The sequence below is a fragment of the Danaus plexippus genome (assembly GCF_018135715.1).
Source record: "Danaus plexippus chromosome 13 unlocalized genomic scaffold, MEX_DaPlex mxdp_15, whole genome shotgun sequence".
NCBI lineage: Eukaryota > Metazoa > Arthropoda > Insecta > Lepidoptera > Nymphalidae > Danaus > Danaus plexippus.
In genome coordinates this window covers 1547585-1560084 of record NW_026869849.1, presented here as the reverse complement: position 1 = coordinate 1560084, position 12500 = coordinate 1547585, and the positions used below count along the sequence as shown (strand labels likewise).

At 33.0% G+C, this 12500-nt stretch overlaps 1 protein-coding gene and 1 non-coding gene across 2 annotated transcripts; both read left to right on the top strand.

Moving 5' to 3' along the window:
* The first annotated feature begins 101 nt into the window (after positions 1-101).
* Positions 102-12346, top strand: LOC116769933 (centrosomal protein of 131 kDa). Its single transcript, XM_032661147.2, has 16 exons — positions 102-322; positions 708-819; positions 1195-3211; positions 3328-3417; positions 3615-3744; positions 3985-4092; positions 5496-5654; positions 6002-6046; positions 6141-6346; positions 6628-6764; positions 9476-9564; positions 9956-10167; positions 10448-10560; positions 11027-11085; positions 11396-11538; positions 11833-12346. Exons 1-16 carry the CDS (start codon positions 191-193, stop codon positions 11966-11968), a joined length of 3888 nt encoding a protein of 1295 aa, XP_032517038.2. The 5' UTR covers positions 102-190; the 3' UTR covers positions 11969-12346.
* On the top strand, positions 5824-5895 carry Trnae-uuc (transfer RNA glutamic acid (anticodon UUC)). The gene has a single exon. It is a non-coding gene; the product is annotated as a tRNA-Glu (tRNA).
* Positions 12347-12500: the final 154 nt, after the last annotated feature.

The following is a 12500-nucleotide window of genomic DNA, read 5'->3' as shown; positions in this document are numbered from 1 at the left end:
ACATAATTCATTTAATTATATTTCCCGATATTTTTAATTAACATTGTTTGAAGATTTTTTTAATGGTATCACTTCCTCAGTTGCCTAGCAACGGCTTTCTCCTAATAACAAACGTTCATAATGTCAAAAGTTGTATTGAAAATTTCTCTTAGAAATAAATCTATGCAGTTTTGTTGCCAATTTGGAAGGAATGTCTAAAGAAAATAATAATTTAAGGCTTCTCGGCTCACCAGTAAATTTAACTTATAGAAACAAGAGAAAAGAAGATAGGAAAAATTCAAGAAATCGTCCAAGATCTGCTCTACAAAACTCTAGTTCTCCGGTAATTTTTTCTACAATATTTCGTATTCACTGATATAATTGTTTTGTTTATGTGTTTAATCAATGACCAGAACAGTATATAATTTGAACGGTATAGGTTTAAGAATACTGTTCAAATTAATATACTATTTTTCATATAATATCACTTAACAACTTTAATTTCATCCCTAACTTTTAATAAAAACTTAATATTATACATTATATTATAATTGAATTTGTACATCATATATACCTGAAAAATATCCTTTATTCATTTTATACTCATAAATTTTTTAATAATTATATTGAAAAGAAATTGCAAACATTAAAAAAAAAAGTTAATGAAGTTGATTTGATAAAATTTATCAAGTAAAGTAAGCATTGAATTATTTGTATTATCTTTATAGGATGTTCCAGAAAGATACAAGAGACCATTCTCAGCGGACACCAAGGAACGAGGCCAATCCACAAGATCCTTTTATAAAACTTTTAGCGCTGATTTATTACAGTCTTACAATAGTATGTTATTATATACAATCAAACAAGGAATAAGTATTCTCTACTAAATTTAATTTCAATGTAAAAATTTGAACAAAATTGCTTTTTTTTTTATCAAGTGACAAAAACAATTGATTGATTTATTTTTTTAATTAATCATTGTATAGGTATTGTTTAAAAAAGAAATATATGGAAATAAATTTTTTTTTATGTTAAACTTTGTCATATGTAGAGTAATAAATTTCTAGAACATCCCACTTGCAAGCTTAAATCCTGTTTGTATGTATTTTCTATCTCTATTATCTTCTAACATAACATTTGAACTTTAATTCATGTAATGTTTGCTCTCTAGCTAGTATATCTTTTCTTTAGAATTCTTCGTACTTTCCTCCTCAGACTCCCCGTTAAGTGTGAAAGTGCTCCCTCCCACAGAAGACCTTTTGACCCATTCAAATGTTCACATCACTAGAAACGAAAACAAAGAGATAAGCAGCAACGCATCTGATTACGGTTCCGAAGACACGTTTATTAGTTTGGGAACAAAGATAAAAGCAAAAGCTCAAACTGTCTGCAAGAACAGAAATACGAATCCAAAGAATTTCTTAAAATACAGGACTATTGCAAAGAAAGGACGGAAATCTATGGAGAATTTAAATGAGACGAATGACAATAATTACGGTTTAGAGATTACAATAAAGGAGAAATCTGGACCGCCGTCGCCTACGAGGAATACCGATTTGTTCCCATTGAGGCCCTCGTCTCCGTGTCGGAATAAGTCGTACGAATCCTATTTTTTAGCCCTGGAAGACGTTAGAAACGGTGATGGTATTGTAGGCAGAGTATCGTTCGCACCGGCCAATAATAAAATTGACAAAAATCTTGACAATCCGCGCCGTTTGAGTCTGACGAGACAACAATTATCGTTAGTTGAAGAGGAATCAGCTCAAGACATTGATAGCATACCATCTCAGAATACTGAAAACCTTTCACCAAAAAACAAATATGACTGTAAAGAAATATCTAACAACGATATTAATTACGATAAAAACGACAAGGGAACTTTATTAGATGATAATAAAGATTTTAATAGTGCACAAAATTATAACGCATTTTACGATGACATCCACTCAAATACACCAGACTCCTTCAACACTAGATTATCTAGTACAGGCATTCATACAGATTCTTCAAAAGATTCAGGGTACCCGGACAGTGTCAATAAAGAACATAGAACGCTAACGCAAAACTATTTACTTACACCTGCGCCTGATTCATATGACTTTAATAGCAAAACAAATCCGACTAACAATTCGGAATATTCCACAGATAATGATAAAGCTTTTAAAACAAACTTCAGCAATAAATGGTCCGAACCATGGAATCACAGCAGATTACTCTACAAAGATTTCTTTTTAAAGAAAGAGACTCACGGCCCCGCCCCACAGAACACACCAACAAAAAATGACGTTCATATCCCGGGGACTAACGAAAACATAGAGGGAGACACAGAAAAATTGGAATATCCTACTTACCTCCTAAACAGTTCTACAAAAGCTTACACCTCAAAAGTTATTGAAGATTACAGGAAAGAACTAGAGGCTATAAACACTTTACACGAATTAACAGTTAAAGATATAAAAATAGACCCAATATCCCCTACTCCTCTTAGTATAGACGAAATGTTTGAGCAACATAGTAATCGTTTTAACGATGGTAAAACAGACTTGAGCGAAAACTCGCAAGAAAGCACTAATAACAGTGACAGTACCGACAAAAGCTCTCTAAACAACAAGAGAGATATATCCAAAGTGCCAACGAGAGAGCTGATACAGAACTACTTCAAAGTCAAAAGTGATTGTACAAAGGAGTTTCCGAGAAATGCAAAAAAATATGACAAAAAACTCAACAATATAAATCCGAAATACGAAGAAAATTCCAGTTATAAACAGTATTGGAACAACAGGAATGCAAAGAATAGTGTAGAGAGAAGTAAAACTCCCGTTGATGTGAAGACCCTGAACAAGGCGGTGACAGGCAGAGCGCCGTCTAGTGCTAGAATCGAAAGTGTCCAAAACGACAAAGACATTGAATCATGGATGTCTTTATCAGCTCCGTCACCGAGAATGCTAGAGACTGATAACGTCAAAGATAACACGGCAGAACCTCCAAAAGCAGTAACAGTTATTGATAAAATCGAGGAAAATAACGAAGCCGAAGTTAATAGCCAAAGGACAAAAACATCAGAAGCCCCAAAGCCAAAGGAGCTCAACTCTAAATCTACTATCGTCGACATTTACTCGATGTTGAAGGAAATTGAAAGTTTTGGTGATAATCCTGTCACGAATATTGATGAACCGAGCGAACCGAAACCGAAACAGGAAGATAGATGTTCAACACCCAAAGATAACTTTATGTAAGTATACGACATATGATGTAGATAAATCAATATTAACAACTGCATTTTTGCCGACGTCCCATAGGTATTGTAATAAACCTATAATCTTCTGAAACACGTGAATTTTATTCAAGGGAGATCTTTGAGTTTTTGGAAAAGGTAGAACAAAGCGCGAACGATGCTCTATCAGTCGTCACAAACACAACACCGCAAACTATACCCAAGTAAGTGGATTTTTAGCAACATTTTGGCCTATCACAGTACTAAAATATTTATGCTTGAATAACGGATTATAATTCTTAAAGAGCAATAAGTAGAAAAAATATATATGCACGTGTTTTAATCCAAAATTACAATAATTTTATATTTTTGGTACCAATATATACTTAAACCCAAAAATAAAGCTATCTCCGTCGTTTAGACTTGAAGCTCTACTAAAGCTGCCACAAACGGAGTTAGCTCAGAGGCTTGTAACGCTATCATTACAACTAGAAGAACGATCCTGTTGCATTGCCTTACTTCAAGAAAGTCTCGCCAATCATAAGGAACAGGTTCGTTGGTAGCTTCAGTTAGAACTCACTCATAAACCTGTACTCAAATTATATCAAATCTAGAAATAAGCTTCAAATTCACTTATCCAGATATCTTCTTACCATTACATGGACTTTATCGACATGAACTATTAGAACATTTTTTCTTCTCCCCAACCTCCCCTTGTATGTTTTTACAACTACCTTCAAATAGCATCTATAAAGTGGGAAGGGTCAATAACCTCAATCTCTTAACACCAGATGATCAACAAAGTTAGCAACCTCGAGAAGCAATCACATCGGAACATAGCCAAGGTTAAACAAGAATGCGAAGAGACGATAAAGAGACATCAGAATTTTATTGATCAGGTATAACTTATTGACTATAACTATATAATCAGTCTTGACATAAATATTCTAACAAAGATTTTTTTTTTGCGTTTACTATAATTTTTTGTTAGTTTAATACATAAATATAAAATCATTAATCGGCTGCAATACAGCCCTTTAAATATAGATCCTAACGCGCTCTTTCTAACGGTAAGTTCTTAACTGTGTGAAGTGTTTTGGGTACTTTAAATTTTAATGACGTTATTCTCAAAAATTTACTATAACACATTATTTAGTGTATTAAGTTCAGGAATAGGTGAAGGCTTTGACTCTTTTTACCATTCATTTCTGACCGAAATTTGGTTGTTCGAGCTTTCTGAACCGGCGCCGAATCTTGCTGAACTAATCATTCTTGATTGTTATCGAACATTGTTCTGTTAAAGAGGTTATCTTTTTATTTATTGAGCCATTTTGCTATACTTGTGGCTTTTTCACAAAATTATGGGTCAGTCACTCCTTCATAGTTAACACCAAAGGAAAGCAACGAGATCTGATAATGACAACGCTGTACTCTGATCACTAATTAGCTTGTTTGAGCTATCAGTGTAAATACGGTCATTTAACATTTTGTTTGTAAAAATATTGCATAATTGTAAAAACTTCTCACCTGTAAACAATATTATTTCCGTGACCTCCCTCTACCTAACGCGTAAGTAGTTGTTTTGCTTTCAACGCCCTTAAAACACCCTTTCAAATAAATAGTTACGTATGACAAGGTCAAGGTGGCTTTGTAAGCTTAAAATCCGAAATGATCTTTTAAAATAAGCGACTGTTTTAGGCTATATTTTGCTGTCATTGCGAGTATAGTGAAAATTAAGGTCCAAGATGAAATAAGTTTGACTAGTGAGATCTAAGATTTTCGCTAGTTTTATTCATTTAAATGAAACTCCCGACGTTTCGCTCACTTTTGCTGAGAAGTAACCGAAACGTCGGTAGTATGTAGTTTTTTACAAAAATAAATCACGAATGGTTTATCCGAAAAATATTAGTTTCATTTGTGGATAACCGTTTGCTAATTATTGCCCCCTGGTCACCTATAACAATTTATTTGCGAGTATTCGACTACATTTTTATTTTAATTAAAATAACGGCAGTATGAATAAAGTCTATGTCACTTAATTAAAAAAAAATAACCGGCTTATATACTAAATTGTTGCGGTATAATGTATTAAAGTCGAAAAACGACAATAGACGTATATCAAGGTCAAATATTGATGACATTACAACCATTATATATATGTACATAAAATAATTTAAATTCGTTTATATATTTGATGAAAAACAATGTATCATACCTATAATTTAATATTGCATATGTTACATAAATCTAATATTTTATTATATAACAATTGTAATCGGATATAAATTATAATTATACGTAGCTAATAAACGACAAGAAGACTCTGAACCATCGCATTGAGCAGTTGGTTGACGAACGTCGTACTCTTGAAGAGAGGTGGAAGAGATCCGCTCAGACATTGGAAGAACGATACAAACTTGAGCTGAGAAATCAACACGACAAGATGGCCGCCGCTCAGCAAGTATTGAAACATTCATATCTTTTTATTTTTTGACATTAATCAGTTAATAGTTTATATAAGTAATAATTTCAAACATTTTTATTGTGTATAATAAATAGTGCTTAATTATATTGAATTTTGAATAATAAATTTATTTATACAATTATGGTTTTTAAACAACCTACGTAAGTCCCGTATGGTCTAGTGGCTAGGATACCTGGCTTTCACCCAGGAGGCTCGGGTTCGATTCCCGGTACGGGAAATATTTTTGTTATTTTTTTGTTTGGTGTATTCACTGGAATCGCATTTCGTCTTTCTTGTTTTCAGTCAAATATCTGAACAATTTATAATATTTAACTTTTTCTAAGGTCGCACGGCAGCGGTGGGTGCGTCAAAAAGCTGAGAAAATTAAGGTCTTTATTTTTATACATTATGAAACATCTAGCACAAGTATCTTTCCTAGTAAAGAAAAACTTAATATTGAATATATTAAACTCGATATTACAGGAGCTTACAGTAAAAGGTCTGGAAGGAGAGTTACGAGAGATGGCAGAGAGACAACAAAAAGAGATATCGGACCTGAAAATGTTCCACGCGGAACAATGTGGGAGAATGAGCGCGAAACACGCAAATGACTTAGAGGAACTAAGGAGGAGTTTAGAGGAAGAAAAGGAGAATGCCCTGATAAAAGAGCGACAGTTGGCCAGTTCTAGGCAAGTGATAGATTGTGCTAATAGGCTAGGTCCTTTGACATAAACTTAAAAAGTTTTATGCAGCGCCTGTAGAAAAATAATATCGCTTAGATGTGCATACTTGCTTTATTAAATCTGAAGGGTGAAAATATAAAATAAGTACGACAAAAATAATATTTGATGTAATAAATTTTTGGTAAGTAAATATGTCTATTTTCCACCTTCAGAATCAGGTCAGATATAATGGAATTTTTGGTTACATGTATACTTGCAGCAAACATTTTTTTTTAATTTTCATTTAGACTAGAGCGTCAGTTACTCGAGTTGGAGCTGTCTCAGCAGGAACAGCGTGCTAGGCTGGCGGACGAGCTGAGGGCTGAGGGTGAGAGACTGGAGGGAGAGAGGGCAGCTAGAGAGAGAGAACATAGAGAACAGATGGGTGAGAGACATTAGTACAAGATGTTAGAGAATAAATATAAAAGGATGTGTAAGGGGGGAGAGATTCAGGGTGGAGAAAAACGAGGAATTTAAAATACTGTTTGGTTACCAAGAATAATAGTGAGGCTTGATAGTTTAAATTGAATAAACATTATAACATAATCATCATCGGCCTATCGGAGCCCACTGTTGAGCAAGGGCCTCTTCTCACATGGAGAAGGTTAGATCTTTAATCACCACGCTTGCTCGAGGCGGATTGGCGATTTCAAACTTATAATTTGCAATTACAAGTCTATGTTTCACGATGTTTTCTTTTACCGTCTGTCAGTGGTGTCAAAATACTCTTAGAAAGTACATATTACTCGGAAAACATCTATAACAAAGGGGACAATTTTTTATTATTGTTATATTACATAAAAACCGAAAAAATAAAGTACTTAAACAATTCTAATCAATAAGCTAAAAAAAATATTTACAACTCCTATACTTTTCGGACGACTGAAAATCTGCCATTTTGGCGCCCTTTTTTTGTTACGTCATTCACCGTGCACTTAGAAAAGTAACAACGAAATATCTGATTCAAAAATTTACGAAATTTTGTGAGTGTAATATAAATATTATCCTCTTATTTTAATGGAGGAATATAAAATAAAAACTTATTGTAAATACTGTGTAGGTAGTCCGCATTAGACCAGGGCCGATGCCTTCAAAAATGTTACAAAGCAAAAAAATATAACAGTAGGATGAAACTCGTTAGAGAAGGAGGGGAATATGAGGAAATTGAAGGGAAAAATAAGTTACAGGCGATCCGAGTTCGGCAAGTGAGGGGGTGAGTTTTTAAGGGTAAAAATGGTTTATCTCGTTTTCCGGCAAAACTAAAAGTCCTATGAAAAAGAAAAATGCCATATTTGTATAAATGAAACTAGTATTATTCGGATTTACTACGCGGATTTTATTATTTAAAAACTACATAATCCCGACGTTTCACGAGGCTATTGAAATTAAAAAACATCCCAATTTCAATAGAGAAGATGGCTGGAATCTATCAAACACCTGGGACCCCGTTCTTAAAAATATAAAATCCCATGTCCGAAACCACACCGCAGGACCTCAAGACACCGTGAGCGCATTCTGCCGGCATCCAGAGCGGTACGCCAGAAAATTAAGAAATCGATGGAGGTAGATGATAAATAACAAGGACCAACTGACAGACATTCACACCTCGTCTGCCCGTGATCACGGTTGCTGCAAAGTAACCGAAACGTCGGGATTATGTAGTTTTTAAATAATAAAATCCGCGTAGTAAATCCGAATAATACTAGTTTCATTTAAATGAATACTCGCGAAAATCTTAGATCTCATTATGCCATATTTGTAGCTAATAAAAAGATCCACGACTTTCGTCAACTTTTTTTTTTTTTTTTCACATAATCTAAAAATTTTAAATAACCAGGTTTTCGGTTTTCGGTTTTTTATGTGTATCTTTTTCTTAAAATTCTTTTTTCATCGAAATTTGCTAAAAACATACCTTATTGTCCCAAATACACTATAATTTAAATGGTTTAAAACATTTATATTTTCGTCTTGTTTTAATTTTATATCAAAAAACCAGCCTAGCTAGCAATCCAAAATTCACGCGTCAAAATATCAGCTTTTTCCAAAAGACGGGGGGCTTTTTATTCCTTGAAATATCTACTGTCTGATGTAGTGAATAAATATATACATTGCTATAGTAAATGGTTTCAGAAAATGCAATGCAGTCTGATTATTATATCGGAATTGCAACTACGACAAAGAAAAGCTGATGTCAAAGACTGAATTTTTTTTATTTATTGTGGATTTACTTGTTGCCGGACACCACTAAGCGATTCAAATTTGCTTTTTTTTATTTCATACAATTGCTATAGAAAACATTCAGGAAAACATAATTTGCGGCCACCACTGGTGAGAAAGGGAGTTTTAAAAAGACAAAGGCAAGCATTTATAAAGAAAAAGAAGGCTTTTGAAAATCAGGTCCAAGTACAGCCTCAATATCTAAAGTCACTACCCTACATGGACCTAGAAATTAGCAGCTCCGATATGAAACGAAACTTCTCAGCATTCCATGGATTCACTGTACGGGTGCCGGGTCCATCACGTTGCAGGGAGAGGAGCTTCAACAGTGCCTGGGACTTGCGATCCAGGTGTAGGTTTAAGAGGCCCCTATCTAAGGAGCGCTAAACTGTCACCTCCACCTTCCAAGCTCCTCTCTCTACCAACCAAATTTGAAACGAACCTACTAGGGCTGTCTTCGAAGTACGTTCCAAGAATCAATTGATGTTAGTTCTGGTCAGGCCCAAGTCTTTTAGTAGGTTGTGGAGAACTTTGTTTGTTATACCTCTAAACCTCACTTCTATCAACTAGATATCACGACGAACCTATTCGTTAGTGATCTCGTAATACTTGTTGACCTTGATGGCAGGGTATTTGAGGAAGTTGGTTTAACAAGGAACCGTAAGTTCTATTGGCGCAACGCGCTTAAAAATTCGCGTGTACAGAAAAAACTTGCTCAAATATCTTGTAAAAAATTTGGACTAAATGTACCTAGTAAAGTTACTCTTTAAATTCATTATTCAAGCAAAAGTCTAAAGGTGGACATAGGAGAAAAGATAATCCGTATAGCGCTATCTCTGTTTTGATCGCGTTTATAATTAAGAAACTCACAATTTTCAGCCAAGTGGAAAGAGGAGCAAGAGAAAATGTTGGATGAGAGAAAACAACAGATAGAAAAGGACATAGCAAAGGAAAGAGAAATATTTGAGGTATATAAATTTCTTTTAATATTATCGAAAGATTAACAAAAAGAAAATATATTTATTAGTATTTCAATTAAAAACTTAATATTACATAGGTATTAATTTTTATATTTTACTGCCTAAAGTCCTTTGTAATTTTATATTTAATTATAAAGAAAAGTGCTCTATACTTCACTGAAAACTAGTTTACTTGTAAGTTGGTAGTAGTAGTCACACAGACACACACATACACTCGAGTGTAAACATACACACACCCAAACGCGCACACACACACACAGACACACGCGTATGTGTGTATACACACACGTAGTGTATACTAGAATATAAACACACCCACTCACATACACAATTGTGTATTTAATATTTATTTACATAATACATAAATGATATCTTACAGGAAGAATTAAAGAAGAAACGTCTAGAACTTGAAGAAGAATTCAATCAATACAAGAAAGAATATGAAGCGGACCAGCAGGTGCTGCTGATGAAGAAGGTGACAGAGATAGCGGCACAGCATAAGATAGAGAGAGATAGGGAGATAGAGAGAGCTATAGAGAGCATGGAGAGTGAGGCTCAGGCTGGCCGAAGAGAACTACAGGAGGCATTGAGGTTACAGCTTCATTAAGTATATTAATGTATAGAAAATACATTTAATTGAACCATTATTGATCCGATAAGTTCCTTCTTTTTAACTACTGCTGTTGACAAATTTAAATTCACGATTAAATTAAAATAATGTTAAGAAGTACCTAACATAAAATATGTTTATTTTAAACAAGCTAATGAGTATTCGAAATGTTTAAATTTTACACCTTTAAATATTAAATCCCATTTTTTCTCCGTCATATATATCTTTAAAAAAAAACAATTAAAACATAAATATTCACAGGCGGAATAAAGAACAATACGAAATCGAATTGAAGGAATTGGCGGAAACGGAACAAGCGACGCTGAAGAGATACCAAGACGCACAAGCTCGGATTAGAAGCACAGAGGATAAATGTGAGCGGATGGATATTTTCCACAGATAAAATAATATAAATAACATTGACATATGTCACAGTAAGCTATAAGCGACGTTGACAGTTGTCATAGTGAAATATGACAGAGTTTGTGTCAATGTAGATTAAAAGTTAACGAAATTGACAAACAAATGTCATAGTGAAAATTAAAGTTGGTATTTTTTTTTTATAACATGGTCTTCATGAGTTGGCATTATTATATTGGCATATTATTAGCATGATCAGGCTTAAGACTTTACTTTAAACGTTCTCTATTTAAAATTTTTGCTGTTAAATAATAAAACTTAACTGGTTTAATATAACCGTAAACTACGATCTTAATATCTTTTTAGCATTTTTATATGACTTCTCGAACTAATATCGCCCGACGAATTTCCTACTAAGATAATTTTATTAAATAATTATTAATCTCTATTTTTAACGTCCACACATCGCTTTATTACCAGGCGCAGAATTAGAAGTGGCTATCAGTCAGACTGAGTCCCGGAATAGAATTTTAACAGAGGTAAGGATGACATTAACATTAATAAACTTTTACACAACAAAATCTTAAAATATCCCGAATTCAAGAAGGTAAGTATGAAAGTATGAGAAAATAGAAGTGTGATAATAAATTAAATAATATTTTGATAATGTTCGTTTCGTTATAATGCACTCAATTGTTTCTAGAAAATGTATATTCTAATGTAACAATAGTCAAAAATATCAAATTTTGATGATAAAAATGACTGTAATTAATTGAATGAAATTTTGATATGGCAACCCTAAGTTTATTGAAACAAAATGATAATAGGTTTTCAACTTTTACCCCATAGAAAAACTCCCAGCTAGAGTCCAGAGCGGATGAGGTGAGATTGAGTTGTGAGGAGTCTTGGAGAAGCAAAGTGGAGAATTTACAGAAGGACATGGAGAACATGAAGAAAACACACGAGGAACAGATGCATCAGCTTTATGCTAAGTCGGTTATATATACAAATATTATAATAATTTATTGTGTTCTATATAATGATATAAAATGTTAACAATTATAAACCTAAATATTTATTGATTTCTAGACGTTTTGTGTTTATCTGTGACAAACAACGTTTTGAAATATGGATTTTTTAAAGTACAATAATAACGAAAAGTATTGTATTGTATGTATGATATTTTCTTTCGAAATTATTGAGTTTATTCGACTTTTTATATCGGACTATAAGTTTAAATGTTGCCATAAAAATAGTGCTTTTAATAAATTTAAATATATTTTTAGGGTAAAAGTCGCTGTGGCGAGAAAAGATTCAGCGATACAAGCACTTACAAGAGAAACAGCGAAATATCAAGAGAAAATCACGATATTAGAACAAAAACTACAACAGCAGAGAAAAGATTTTCTAAAATCGAAATAATAGATATTTACGTTTGTAATAAATTATTTCATTACCCTTAGCAGAATTATCCTTTTACCTAAATACTGTCAGTATAAAAGTATTTTATTTATTATTCGCCAAATAAATTCACATCACTCACTCAAACTCGAAAAAATACACGTTATATATGGTCTTCATAGATACAAAACTTGCACAATATATTCTGCCAATGTAACATAAACAAAACAGAAAGGAGGTTGATTGGCCCATATTTATGTAACTATCTATGACTGTCATAACGGTATGTAATTTTAATGTTTTTGTAAAACCTAGTCATTACTTAATTTATTAATTTATGTTTTGTGATTGAATTTGTGTGAATTAACATGTAAATAGAAAATTTGAAATAAAGTTTGACATCGAGTTTTTTTTTAACCTTAACCTTCAGATATATATTAATATTTTTTTTAACATTTTTACCCAAAACATCTGCTTTTTTTTATTATTTATATTCGCGAAAGTCCTAAGTATAATTTTCACATGATTAATGAAATAAAATAAATCTAAGTTT